Genomic DNA, 15,027 nt, shown 5'->3' on the forward strand with positions numbered 1-15,027 from the left:
AGAGAACTGAAGAATCAAATGCTTTATATGCTGACTACAATGCACATTTGTGTCAAGTTGGCTGGATGCCCTTTGGGTGGTGGACCATTCTTGATACACACAGGACACGTTTGCGCATGAAAAACCCTTCAGTGTTGCAGTTCTTGACACAAACTGGTGAGCCTGGCACCCTGTTCAAAAGGCACTTAAATATTTAGTCTTGCCTATTCACCCACACACATCCATGTCTCAATTGTCTCAAGGCTTAAAAGTCCTTCTTTAACCCGTCTCTTCCCCTACACTGATTGAAGTAGATTTAACATGTGACATCAATAGCTTTCACCTGGATTCTATGTGATGGAAAGAGCAGGTGTTCTTAATGTTTTGTAAACTCAGTGCATGGGCCTGTGTGTATGCCAAATTGCATTTTGCCAAATTGCATTTATTTATTTATTTAACTAGGCAAGTCAGTTAAGAACAAATTCTTATTTTGAATGACGGCCTAGGAACAGTGGGTGAACTGCCTGTTCAGGGGCAGAACGACAGATTTGTACCTTGTCAGCTCGGGGATTTGAACTTGCAACCTTTCAGTTACTAGTCCAACACTCTAACCACTAGGCTACCCTGCCGCCCCATTTTAAACGCATCATACTGTTTTGATGACAAGTGTTTGCTGTGATTCTTGATTGCATTTGGATTGATGTCAGAGTGGTTAGAGGGAAAATAGAGCCCTGAGTACCAGGCCATTAACCACCTCAGAGAGAGATCCAATTTTTAAAAGAGCAGAGAGTTGGGTCCTACCAATGCATGTCCAGAGTGCATAAAAGGCGATTACCATGGTCATGTGGAATTGGACTGCGGTCCTGACGCATGACTGCTGGTGTGGCAGTAATATGGTAACTGCAAAAGCCCCAGTCAGAACCGTTCCAGAACTACTCAAAGCCCCCTATATAGGAGACTTAACATCAATTCAATTATGAATATACTGAAATAAGACGTAATTGTTATCAGTCAATCGGTTTAAATCGGTTGTTGCTCTTTTAAAAATTGGATCTCTCTCTCTCTCTCCTTATCCCCATTCATGACTAGCTGATGAAAAACAAACTATTAATATGACATAAATCAGTTTGGTGTGAGTAACCCTTGTGCTCCCACAACACATTGGAAATGTATGCGCATAATGTATGTGGCCTACAAAACTGTACGTCAAACATGATGAAATGATGGAGAGGAGGAAAGGGTTGGCTGACACACACACATACACACCACACACACCACACACACACACACATTTGTGAGTTAGTTCTGACAGTTCTATGCGTCATAATGTTGATGCTCTGTCTCAGCTTCTATGAGAAGTCTTGTTTTCCATTCGTTGAGTGATATAAGATTGATATGTAACTCCTTGCTCTTTCTCTCCCTTTTCCACAGACAAACGAGTGGGTGTGTTCACTGTTCACAGAGAAAAGAAAGTGAGAGAGAGAGAGATGGGGGAAAGAAAAAGCTTGACAGTACAGAACAGAACTCAGGAGTAGAAGTTTGACAAGATTAGACTACAATGTATGACATCATAATGACAGGTAGTAGGTGAGTCCTGACATCATAATGACAGGTAGTAGGTGAGTACTGACAGGTAAATGACAGGTAGTAGGTGAGTGCTGACAGGTAAATGACAGGCAGGAGGTGAGTACTGACATCATAATGACAGGTAGTAGGTTAGTACTGACAGGTAAATGACAGGCAGTAGGTGAGTACTGACAGGTAAATGACAGGTAGTAGGTGAGTACTGACAGGTAAATGACAGGCAGTAGGTGAGTACTGACAGGTAAATGACAGGTAGTAGGTAGGTGCTGACAGGTAAATGGCAGGTAGTAGGTGAGTACTGACAGGTAAATGACAGGTAGTAGGTTAGTACTGACAGATAAATTACAGGTAGTAGGTTAGTACTGACATCATAATGACAGGTAGTAGGTTAGTACTGACATCATAATGACAGGTAGTAGGTTGGTACTGACAGGTAAATGACAGGTAGTAAGTTAGTACTGACAGGTAATTGACAGGTAGTAGGTGAGTACTGACATCATAATGACAGGTAGTAGGTTGGTACTGACAGGTAAATGACAGGTAAAAAAGTTAATGAACCTCATGGGGTACCCTTGGAATTTGTAATTCTGCTGTTGCCAAAAGGAACTGTGTGAGTTTGGTAAATGTCAGGTAGTAGATTAGTACTGACTGATCCAGTAGAGTACACTCTGAGACAAATAGAACCCTTTTCTGGTCATATGGAACCCTTGTAGGTTCCACATCGAATCATGAGTTCCAAATAGAACCCTTGAAAGGGTGCTATTTGTAACCAAAATGGTTTTTATCTGATTTAAAAGGGTTCTATCTGGAACCTTGGTTATGGGAGTTCTGCTACAGGGGCAAATGGTTCTAGATAGCACAATGTTTTTGAGAGTCCTGACTGTTCCAATGCCCCACATTGTTCCTGTTCAATGTAGGGAGGAAATGAATGGTGGAGCAGACTTTACTGCCAGTTGACAAGAAAGCCAGCAGGGATTTGTTTCCCAACTCCTTTTATTTGTGTTTCTCTATCTCCATTTCTCCCTCTTTTTCCCCTTCCTTTTTGTATTCCTATCCACCCGTATCTCTCTCCACCCCCCCACCCCCCCACCACCACCCCACATGGTTTGGTGCATTGCATTCCCATTTGCGTCATCCTTGAGATGTGCCTGTGTCTGAGAGTTTATAAATAAAGACGAGGGAGAGCAGAAAGAGGGAAGGAGTGGAGGGAGATTGGGATCTGGTGGGAAGGGCAGGCGGGAGAATAGAAGTGTGTGCGTGTGTGTGTGTGTGTGTGTGTGGGGGGGGGGGGGGGTTGTGTGTATATTCCACTGGGGCCCTATGACAGGTATGGAGAAAAAACATCCAATTGGGTGGTTCGATGAAATGATGGAGAGAGAAAGAGTGAGAGAGAGAGAAAGAAAGAGAGAGAGAGAGAAAGACAGAGAGAGATAAAGACAGAGAGAGAGAGAGAAAAGAAGGTAATCCTTGCTATTCCACTGAGTGAGCAAGATGAGAGGAGGAGAGAGGAGAGAGAGCATTAGTTCAGCACAGAGGGAGGAGGGATGGAGAGGGGGATGGATGGATGGAGTATGGAGAGAGGGAAGGAGAGGTGAAAAACTGGATAAGATGGACTTAATGTAGGCCAATATTTTACAGTACAAGCATCTGAATATCTCCATCCATCCTCCCTCCTCCCTTTCTCATCCCTCCTTCTCTCTCTCATCCCTTCTTGCCTGTCTCCAGCCCTCCTCCCTCTCTCTATCCCTTTCTCCATCCCTCCTTGCCTCTCTCCATCCCGCCACTCTCTCTCCATGCTCCCTCCTCCCTCTCTCCATCCCTGCTACCTCTCTCCATCCTTCCTACCTCTCTCCATCCCTCCTCCCTCTCTCCATTCCTCCTCCCTCTCTCCATCCCTCCTACCTCTCTCCATCCCTCCTCCCTCTCTCCATCCCTCCTACCTCTCTCCATCCCTCCTCCCTCTCTACATCCCTCCTACCCCTCTCCATCCCTTTCTCTATCCCTCCTTGCATCTCTCATCCCTCCTACCTCTCGCCATCCATTCTCCCTCTCTCCATCCCTCCTTGCCTCTCTCGATCCTTCCACTCTTTATCCATCCTCCCTCCTACCTCTCTCCATCCCTCCTCCCTCTCTCCTCCCTTTCTCCATCCCGCCTTGCTTCTCTCCATCTCTCCCTCCTCCCTTTCTCCATCCCGCCTTGCCTCTCTCATCCCTCCTCCCTCTCTCCTCCCTTTCTCCATCCCGCCTTGCCTCTCTCATCACTCCTCCCTCTCTCTATCCCTTTCTCCATCCCTCCTTGCCTCTCTCCCTCCCTCCTACCTCTCTCCATACCTCCTACCTCTCTCCATCCCTCCTTGCTTCTCTCAATCCCTTCACTCTCTCTCCATCCCCCTCCTCCCTCCTTGCATCTCTCTCCATTCTCCCTCTCTCCATCCCTCCATGCCTCTCTCCATCCCTCCACTCTCTCTCCATCCTCCATCCTACCTTTCTCCATCCTCCATCACCACTCTCTCCATCCTGCCTCTCTCCATCCCCCTCCCTCACTCCATCCTCCTTTTAGAGAGTAGGTAGATGCACACCCAAAAGGTTGAAACAGAAATTAAACTTCAGAAAAAGGAAGTTGCACTCGAAGTCCTAGTAAAAGAAGGTAGACATCCACCAAAGAAGAGCTGCTGAGGCACTGATCACCAGGAAATTCAACTTTACAACACTACAGTCGTGAACACTATCAACTCTTCATTGAATGGCTGGGAGTGTCTACTGCTTCTTTATAACGGCACAGAGCAGCATAGAGACAATCAAGTCAATAATGTTGACATGAGACTTTGACTTTGTCCAAAATGGAACCCTATCCTCTATATACTGTAGTGCACTACTTTTGAGCACAGCCCTATGGACCCTGGTCAAAAGTAGTGCACTATATAGGGAAAAGGGTGCCATTTCAGATGCATACTGTCTATTACAGCTGAGGGATAATGGAGCTCCTATGAAGAGTACACAGCAGAGCTGAGCTGAGGTCACATCTAAGTTAACTGAAATTCCAGTCAGTTGAGAAAAAGGGCTTCCACACACACACACACACACACACACACACACACACACACACACATCCTGTGCAGAAGGTATACACTACTTTCACAATGCTTCGATAGAGTGTGTGTCTACACTCTCCAGTCATGTAAGTGCACACGTGCCACGTGCCGTGGAAGGAAGTGAAATTAGATATGGTGAATCGGAAGTGGTGACGCCAAGGCTAGGAAAGAAAACTCCCGTAGAGGACAGAGTGAATGAAAGAGAGAGAGAGACAAAAGGAATGAAGAGCGAGAGAGCGAGAGAGAGAGGGGAAAGGAGCAAGACTATATGAAATTTTAAAAAAGCTCAATAGTTTTAGCCTTATAGCAGTGAGCTGCAGAGCGGAAGTCAAAGATGCTTCTGTGTCTGACTGGGAGTGTGTGTGTTTCTCCACGTCTGTAAACTGTATGAATGTGTGTGTGTGTGTGTGTGCGTGCGTGCGTGTGTGTACTGTACCTGACCGTGTGTGTGTGTGTGTGTGTGTGTGTGTGTGTGTGTGTGTGCGCGTGCGTGTGTGCATGTGTGTGTGTACCCGACCATGTGTGTGTGTGTCCACCTGTTTCTCCATCTGTCTCCACACCCCAGGGGTGTGTTGGCTCAGATGCGAACATCGACTCGCTCGACCCTCACCACACACCTCAGATCACCAGCCCCACCATCACCTCTGGTAGCACACCACCCCTTGCCCCCTTCATCCATCCCCCCACTCACCCACCTCACTCTCAATGGGGTCTTTATGACAGTGGGACTGTTTGACTTCATCCATCCATCCCCCCACTCACTGATTAACTGATAAGGTGGCAGGTTAATTCTAGCTGGTTAAGATCAGAGATGTTGAGTTTCGCTGTGCAGCAAGACATGACGGGCGGATACTGTACAGACAGATAGATAGAGAGAGAGAGACGCACGCACACTCACACAAGAAGGCAAACTATGTACAGCTGGTGGTGGTGGGGGTGGCAGGGGGAAGCCTCTATTTCTATTTGTCTATGTCACAAACATCAATTATTCACAGATATTGGAATGGCCACATAAAAAAACACACACATACACACTCACACACATACACACAAACACGCTCACAAATACCCACACACACAAATCAAGCATGCATCCATGAAAGCAAATGCACACACACACACACACACACACACACACGCACGCACGCGCGCACACACACACACGCACGCACGCACGCACGCACGCACGCACGCACGCACACACACACACACACACACAGAGCGGGTGGTGTGTGTAGGAGTGGTAAGGGAAAGCCTGTGTGTGTGTGTGTGTGTGTGTGTGTGTGTGTGTGTGTGTGTGTGGTTTATTCATGCATCATGGCAGTGGGCAGTAGAGTACTGAGCTCCAGATCTTCAGGAGGAGGAGGTGTAAAACAACAACATGGATTCCCTCTGATTAACGGGCTGTTCCTTCATCTGATTAACAGGCTGTTCCTTCATCTGATTAACGGGCTGTTCCTTCATCTGATTTGGTGGCTGTTCCTTCATCTGTTAAACTGACTGTTCCTTTATCTGATTAACTGACTGTTCCTTCATCTGATTAGGTGGCTGTTCCTTCATCTGTTAAACTGACTGTTCCTTTATCTGATTAACTGACTGTTCCTTCATCTGATTAGGTGGCTGTTCCTTCATCTGTTAAACTGACTGTTCCTTTATCTGATTAACTGACTGTTCCTTCATCTGATTTGGTGGCTGTTCCTTCATCTGTTAAACTGACTGTTCCTTTATCTGATTAACTGACTGTTCCTTCATCTGATTAGGTGGCTGTTCCTTCATCTGTTAAACTGACTGTTCCTTTATCTGATTAACTGACTGTTCCTTCATCTGTTAAACTGACTGTTCCTTTATCTGATTAACTGACTGTTCCTTCATCTGATTAACTGACTGTTCCTTCATATGATTAACTGACTGTTCCTTTGACTGTTAAACTGACTGTTCCTTTATCTGATTAACTGACTGTTCCTTTATCTGTTAAACTGACTGTTCCTTTATCTGATTAACTGACTGTTCCTTTATCTGATTAACTGACTGTTCCTTCATCTGATTAACTGACTGTTCCTTCATCTGATTAACTGACTGTTCCTTTATCTGTTTAACTGGCTGTTCCTTCATCTGTTAAACTGACTGTTCCTTCATCTGTTAAACTGACTGTTCCTTCTTCTGATTAACTGGCTGTTCCTTTATCTGTTAAACTGACTGTTCCTTTATCTGTTAAACTGACTGTTCCTTTATCTGTTGAACTGACTGTTCCTTTATCTGTTAAACTGACTGTTCCTTCATCTGATTAACTGACTGTTCCTTTATCTGTTAAACTGACTGTTCCTTCATCTGATTAACTGTCTGTTCATATATCTGATTAACTGACTGTTCCTTCATCTGTTGAACTGACTGTTCCTTCATCTGATTAACTGACTGTTCCTTTATCTGTTGAACTGACTGTTCCTTCATCTGATTAACTGACTGTTCCTTTATCTTATTAACTGACTGTTCCTTCATCTGATTAACGGGCTGTTCCTTTATCTGTTAAACTGACTGTTCCTTCATCTGATTAACTGACTGTTCCTTTATCTGATTAATTGACTGTTCATATATCTGATTAACTGGCTGTTCCTTTATCTGTTAAACTGACTGTTCCTTCACCTGTTGAACTGACTGTTCTTTTATCTGATTAACTGACTGTTCCTTTATCTGATTAACTGACTGTTCCTTTATCTGATTAACTGACTGTTCCTTTATCTGATTAATTGACTGTTCATATATCTGATTAACTGGCTGTTCCTTCACCTGTTGAACTGACTGTTCCTTCACCTGTTGAACTGACTGTTCTTTTATCTGATTAACTGACTGTTCCTTTATCTGATTAACTGACTGTTCCTTCACCTGTTGAACTGACTGTTCCTTCACCTGTTGAACTGACTGTTCCTTCATCTGATTATCTGACTGTTCCTTTATCTGATTAACTGGCTGTTCCTTTGACTGTTAAACTGACTGTTCCTTCATCTGATTAACTGACTGTTCCGTCATCTGTTAAACTGATTGTTCCTTTATCTGTTTAACTGGCTGTTCCTTCATCTGTTAAACTGACTGTTCCTTCATCTGTTAAACTGGCTGTTCCTTTATCTGATTAACTGGCTGTTCCTTTGACTGTTAAACTGACTGTTCCTTCATCTGATTAACTGACTGTTCCGTCATCTGTTAAACTGACTGTTCCTTTATCTGTTAAACTGACTGTTCCTTCATCTGACTGACTGTTCCTTTATCTCTTTACATGTGACTGACTGGGGTTAGAATCTGGGTCTTCTGAGTTCCACAAGACTGTGTTTGCCTGCTGAGCTAAAGCCTAGGGAACTAACACACTCAGCTGATAGTGTGGGAGAGGCAGGGGAATCCGGGTCTCCTGCATGTCACAAGACTGAGTTAGCCCGCTGAGCTAAAGCCTGTCTGTCTACCTTTGTCTGTTTGTCTCTTTACATGTCCGTCTGTATGTAGCCGACTGGGTCTCCTGTCCACCACAAGACTGTGTTAGTCCGCTGAACTAAAGCCTAGAGAGCTAAAGCAAGTCAGTCTTCAGGGGTTGTCATTGGGTTAGCTTGAAAGTATACAGCACCAAATGAGCAAAACACTATGCTGGACAGACCAGTTACACCAAAACGTTCTGAGTTTTACCAATTAGCCAGTTGGATCCATATAATGATAATCCCAATTATATCGTTAGAACCCCCACCTTCACATTCCAAAATCCTTCTGTATCTCAACCTGAATGTGTCCCACTCATAATATCTAAGACTACTCATTCATTCCTGTCTCATGTCGCATGTCACCAACTACTTCGGCACATATGAGAGTGTTGTGGGTTTTATTTACTAAGTCTCCACTCCTTATAGGCTAAGTAGAATTATTCATTCAAAAATGTCTGTGCGACAACCTCCCTTTGGCAGTAGGTAAATGTCCCCCCCCCCCCCCCCCCGTCTGTTTATTCAGATTTGGTTTTAATCCCACTGATCTCCTTTCCTCTCTCTTCCTTCTATTCTCTCGCTCTCCATTCATCTCTCTATCCCCCTTCTCTCTGAGGCGTGCCGTTGCCGCCCGGAAACAGACCATAGAGGCTTCTGATCGCGAGCCAGGCAGCGAACCTAGTGCTGCTTTCTCTACCCGTCCTCCGCTCCTCCACAAAGCGCAGTCATTACCGGGCATCGTGCCTACGTACCTACCTCCCTCCCTTCCTCTCACTCACTCAATCACTCACTCCATCCCTCCCTCCCGCGTGACTCTGTCTGAATCTACTCCTTTCTCTATCTTGGAGCGCTGTCCTCTAGGCTATCTGCGGTTGCGCGCGCGGTCTCTCCAAGAATCCTCTCATCACCCGCACGCACAGTGCACGGCCCCTCCTCTTTCCGTTTTTTCTCTTCTCTCAATTACCCCCCTCCCTCGATCTTGGCCCGTGACGTAGGGGATTCCGTGGTGCCCACAACCGTAGGCGCTAACGGGATTCTCGAGTATAAATGGGACACCGGGAGCCAACATTCGGTACTCTCTCAGTCGCTCCGACTCGGGAACCAATCGTCCAGAGTACCAGTCAGCGGAGATAGCAGGCAGTATTTTACCCTCTCAAGCTAACTCGCTTTCGGCTTTGGTTTGAAATGGACACCCCTACAACCGCTCGGAGCAGACAATGCTCATTCATGCGCACCTGCAAAAGTAAGTTTCTACGGATTTTCTTACCACCATCTATTGGTTTATACTGTTGTGCACGAGTTACTATGACTTTTAGAAACTATCTTACTTGATAGTTTTGAGTATCCTTCCTCCAGTTGACCTATTTCTACCACTTTTCTAACGGTTTCCCGTTATATTCTGTTTGTCTTCTGATGTAATAGTGTAAGAGGTGTTGTGCGTTAGTTGGGCTGCTATGACTTTGAGAAAGTATCTGATTTGATAGTTTGGTAATCATTCACCCAGTTAGCAATGGAATGCACGATTCACAGATAATATTTAAACAAAATGCGTGCTTTGCAGCCATGTTAGATGCAGCCATCAACATGGATTGTAATTCCAATACGTTTGTAAAATAGATTTAGTACGGGACGTTTTAAACTTGCAATTTTGCTATGATTGTACTTTGATTTGACTTTATGATGTAGGCCTACTTTTCGACTATTCAATAGACAGATATCGCCCGTGTAAGATATGGAACTTAACTTAGACTTTTAATATGTTTGTAATAGTTTTAGATGCAATTTACTTGGGTTTACTTTGAGATACTGCCGTGCGTAATGCCTTACGCAAGCAAAGAGAGACAGGCAGTTTTACGCACAGACTTGGTTACTCAATCACGCCTTCTAAAGTGATCAGACGTCATCTCTGTCATCATATGGGCTCATGATGCTGTAGTCTTTACTGATTATGAATTAACTGAGATTCATATTGTCTAAATTGAGCGTGAATTGTTTAATCAGTATTGAAATGACAATCTCATTCCACCAATATGATGATATTTTGCGAATGTTTTCAACAATTTCAAAATGATACATTTTAGGCATTCAGATTAGACAAAGGCTTTGCATAAAGTATTTGGCATCAACTGAAGGTAGCAATGTGGTTTTAGTGCAGCAGTTGAGTGTCTGCGTCAACGGTTTCAGCACCGTTGTTACTGGACAGCTCCAGCTATCTTTTCCTCATATCTCCGTATTCAAACGTGACAATTTAAACGGATGTTGGGGAGAAAAAAACTATTACTGCATCCATTACTACTTTGGTACATAAAGCAACACTTTGATTGTGATCTGAGATTTGACTGATCAGCTGTATTGGGATTCAACTGCCACATTTCCAGCAGCAGTTTGCCATCCGGGCCACCACCAAACAGTTTCAGAACCACAGCTAACGGACAGCTCCCGCTAGCTTCGCCTTCCCGACCCCACATCTAGACTGACTTCTTTCTCCCCGCTTCCCTCTCTCTCCCAGGCGGACTCTCCCTGTGGCTGGTGGTGTGGCTGGTCCTCGGCAAGCCCGGTCCGTCGGCGGCGTGCCCGCATCTATGCGTGTGCTACCCGACTCCCATGACCGTGAGCTGCCAGGCGCAGAACTTCACCTCCGTGCCCGTCGGCGTGCCCTACGACTCGCAGCGTGTGTTCCTACAGAACAACCGAATTACGGAGCTCAGAGTTGGCTCTTTCGGCTTCGGGACTCAGGTAAGAGACTATAGATTGTTTAAAGGAGACATGGCGGGTGTTTGAGTGTGTGATTATTTTGCCCTCTCTCTCTCTCTGCCTCTATCTTTGCTCCTAACCCTTGTTTTTCTTTTTGAGTTTGAGTCCAGAGTCTTACCTACAATATGACCATAGAATAATACCTGACCCTAGAATACATATTGATATTCACACTCTCCCTCCTCCTCCTCTCCCTCCTCCCCTCTCCCCTATAGGTCCTGTGGCTGTTCTCCAACAACATCACGTGGATTGAGGCTGGCTCCTTCAGTGAGCTGAGGGATCTAGAGGAGCTGGACCTGGGGGACAACTCTCACCTGCGCAGGCTGGAAGGAGGCGCCTTCAGGGGCCTGGAGAAACTCCAGAGTCTCCACATGCACCGCTGCAAGCTTACCGCCCTGCCCCACGACCTGTTCCACAAGCTGTACAGCCTGCAGTTCCTCTACCTGCAGGTAGGGCAGTACACATATATTCATGCACACAAGGGCACATATGAAAACACACACAACACGCATACACACACACTACAGGGAATTCTCATAGCTGTGAAAATTACATCATTTTATATAATCACAATCACAATTACATCATGTTGTATCATGATTCAAATCATGCTGCATCAGTGATAGTTATGAGATGCCCTTAGTGGAAGGTGCAAATGTTTCTCACCTCACCACTACTGAGATGTAGCCCATCATCACCTGATCCCACCTGACCACTTCCTCTTCCTGTTTCCTGTTTCGTCCTTGTAGGAGAACCAGCTCCACTTCCTCCAGGATGACCTCTTCTCTGACCTCATCAACCTGAGCCAGCTTTTCTTGCATGGAAACCGTATCCGTACTCTGTCGGAGAACGTGTTCCGTGGCCTGGTCAACCTGGACCGCCTTCTTCTCCACGACAACCGTGTGCGCCAGGTTAACCGCAGGGCGTTCCGCGACCTCGGACGCCTCACCATGCTCTTCCTGTTCAACAACTCATTGGCTGAGCTCCCCGGCCAGGCTCTCCGTGACACCCAGGGCATCGAGTTCCTCCGTCTCAATGGGAACCCCTGGTCCTGTGGCTGCGAGGCCCTCCCCCTGTGGGAGTGGTTCCGTGGCGCCCGCGTCTCATCGTCCGAGCTGTTGTGTTCCTCCCCGTCCCCCCGCCGCGGGATGGACCTCCGCTTCCTCCGTGAGATGGACTTCGCCCTCTGCCCTCTCCCCGACCCTGGCACCCTGGCCGGCTCCACCACGAGGACCTTCAGCACCAAGACAAGATGGTGGTTCTCCAAGCACAAGCCCCAGTCCCAGACCAAGGCAGTGTTCGAGAAGAGCTCCGAGACCATCAAGGCCTTCCCGTTCCCCCAAGGAAAGAACAACCCACCCATCGTGTCCTCCACCAACGTCAAGTACGAGCTCGGTGAGGAAGAGGCAGCCCTACCCAAACTCGACGCTGAGGAGTACTGGGCGAACTATGGGAACGAGGACGCCGGCACCACGCTGCGATGCTTCGAGCTCGAGTGTCCGCCTGACTTCGATGGCCTCCCTCCCAACTCCTCCTCCACCCTCACATCATCCCCCTCTCTCTCACTCCTCCTCGCCCTCTCGCTACTCGCCTTCTCCATCAATCTACACCTCATATTTGGCTGAATCAGACTGAGTACCCACTTCCCGTTCCTGTCTTCGCCCCGGCCCCTCTCAGGGCATGGGGAACCCACTTGTTAAAGACTCTGTACCTCCCTAGTTAACCCTCTGATGTCCTACTGGATAACCTCTGTCAGTAGTACAGGACAGCAGGGGATACAAAGGGGGGGGTTAGATTGTTACTTCTAACTTAATGCAGGGTTAAACAACAATGGCTGACAGTACATAGTACACTATTGTACATAGTACAATATAGTACAGTACAGTAGTCAACCAAGGCTGTTACTACAACAGGTGCATCTCACCTGTCTGGTGTGTTGGTTGCCGTGACGACGCCTGCAATCAGGGGTCAGGGGTCACCTGTAACGCTCTACAGCGAACACCAGTGCTACTTACTGTTGCGAATGCTACAACTGTTGTCACTTGGAGGAATATTACAACTACAAGTGCTACGACTCTTACATGCATGTTACGACTACTACTATTCAGAACACGTCTGCTACTACAAGTGCTACGATTACAGTTACGACAGTATCTACACTTCTACTGTTGTACTAACTCTGACAACTGTACTGTAAATAGGTGGGTGTACTTGATGGTGCAGTGCAGTTGGGATTTCCTTCTTATATGTTGTCTACCACGATGCCTACTTTATAATGGATTGTTTACAGAGAAATCTCTAAGGGGAGAGAGAAAAGAAGGGATGAAAGAGAGGCAGTCACCAGAGTACGAGAAGGTGAGAGAGGATATGTAGAGAGATATGTAAAGGTAGAGAGAGAGAAAGACACACAGAGAGGATATGTAGAGAGATATGTAAAGGTAGAGAGAGAGAAAGACACACAGAGAGAGGATATGTAGAGAGATATGTAAAGGTAGAGAGAGAGAAAGACACACAGAGAGAGGATATGTAGAGGTAGAGAGACAGAAAGGCAGAGAGAGTGATGAGTTAAAAAGTTACCAAAGGAAGAAGCTAGAGGACAGAGAGGGTGGAAGAGAAGAGAAGAAAGGGCAACAGGAAAGGACAGAGAGAGAGGGAGAGAGGGTTGTCGAGATTCTCAATAATAAAGAGAACGGAAGAGAGGGAGCAAGGACAGCGCAGGCAATATAAATAAAGCAAAGGAATGTGAGACACGGTGAAATGAAGAAAGAACGAAAGAAAGAAAGAGAGAGAAAATGACAGTACTGGCCTTTGACCATGAGATACTTAATAGGAGAGACAAGCAATCACTTCAGGTATTCAAGTTCAGTTTTTGTATAACTTCATGTCCTGTAAATATGACATAATCACCATAGAAGCCACAGGGGAAGGATGCTTCCTGTCTGGCAGTGTCAGTCGCTGTTCTGATTGGCTATCGCTGTTTGTTTGTGATGTCATTGACGGAATGTGTGACATGACCCGTTTGAGAGATAAAAAGACCTATTGAGATTCTGAATAACATTTGTGAGACTTTTCTTTGGGTGCAGCAGCTGTTGTGTTTCAAACTGATTTTACTTGATCAATAATTGATCTCTTTAAGTAATTTGTTCTCTCTCTTGGAATGCTCACTCACTTCTTTGGAAGGTGAAAGTAGTGCACTACATAGGGAACAGGGCGCCATTTCAGACGGAGCCCATGACTGCTTGTTAGTCCTATAGCCAAAAACTTGATGATGAGTAAACAAACAAATTAAGTGTTTTCAACTCAGCCCCTTAATTCCGACTACCATACCCACCCCAATATCTCTAGTCTAATACTCCCCCCATCAACTAAGCAGAATCAACTTAGTTCAACTCAAAAGAATCAACTTAGTTCAACTCAGAAGAATCAACCAGTAACTGAACTGCATAGAACTCAAGAAGAGATCTAGAAGTGGAACTGAAAGAGACATAGAATGGCACACGTGATGACTGGACTGGACTGGACAGTCCAAACCAGTAAGACCGACTAGTGATTGACCAGCCATATTATTCCAATAGGACTGTTCTGGACTACTGAGCTCAGAGATCCTGGCACAAAATGAATGGATGGAAAAGCCTGGCAGTTTTCCAGCAGGGAGAGACAAGGAGAGTTACATTGTGGCTTTACTGAGATTGATTGGCAGATGGACAGAACAACAGAGGGACCAAATTGTCACTCACAGACTTTGCTGACTCACAGAGAGACATAATTCCTTGACTTGCTGACAGAGACAGACTGACTGACCTATTCATGCCTTGGCGACCAGTGATCGACGGAAGACAGTTTAAAAGAGAGACTGGAATCTGATTGGCGGACAGCTGAAGCAACGTCAGAGAAAGGAGGAGGACCTCTGAGGAGGTGACCAAAAACAGACTTCCTCTCCTCTTCCTTTCCTCCTACTCGTTTTGTCTGAGTTTCTACAAGGCTTTGTAGGAGGGTGGGTAGGCGTGCTGACGAATCATCCCTCCCTCCCTCCTTCTTCCCCTCTCTCTCTGTCTCTCTCTCTTCCTTTCTTTATCCTACCGGTCACCTGTTTCTGTAAAGCACTCACCCCTGCGTGCTCCATCCCTCTGAAGAGAGAGAGAAATTAAAGGAGGGAGCGGAAG

The 15,027-nt window shown here is 46.0% G+C and overlaps 1 protein-coding gene across 1 annotated transcript; it reads left to right on the forward strand.

Annotated features, from left to right (window-relative positions):
* The first annotated feature begins 9,224 nt into the window (after nt 1-9,224).
* LOC139402811 (reticulon-4 receptor-like 2) lies at nt 9,225-12,816 on the forward strand. The gene is made up of 4 exons (XM_071146737.1): nt 9,225-9,353; nt 10,620-10,846; nt 11,080-11,313; nt 11,614-12,816. The coding sequence occupies exons 1-4, from the start codon at nt 9,296-9,298 to the stop codon at nt 12,487-12,489; spliced, it is 1,395 nt and encodes a 464-aa protein (XP_071002838.1). The 5' UTR covers nt 9,225-9,295; the 3' UTR covers nt 12,490-12,816.
* The last annotated feature ends 2,211 nt before the right edge of the window (nt 12,817-15,027 follow it).

This window comes from Oncorhynchus clarkii, unplaced genomic scaffold (assembly GCF_045791955.1).
Source record: "Oncorhynchus clarkii lewisi isolate Uvic-CL-2024 unplaced genomic scaffold, UVic_Ocla_1.0 unplaced_contig_13757_pilon_pilon, whole genome shotgun sequence".
Lineage (NCBI taxonomy): Eukaryota > Metazoa > Chordata > Actinopteri > Salmoniformes > Salmonidae > Oncorhynchus > Oncorhynchus clarkii.

Excerpts from the sequence above, each read along its gene's own strand:
- LOC139402811 (XM_071146737.1), top strand. The coding sequence starts at position 9,296 with ATGGACACCCCTACAACCGCTCGGAGCAGACAATGCTCATTCATGCGC. Across the intron at positions 9,354-10,619 it reads ATTCATGCGCACCTGCAAAA|GCGGACTCTCCCTGTGGCTG; the intron begins GTAAGTTTCTAC and ends TCTCTCTCCCAG. Across the intron at positions 10,847-11,079 it reads CTTTCGGCTTCGGGACTCAG|GTCCTGTGGCTGTTCTCCAA; the intron begins GTAAGAGACTAT and ends TCTCCCCTATAG.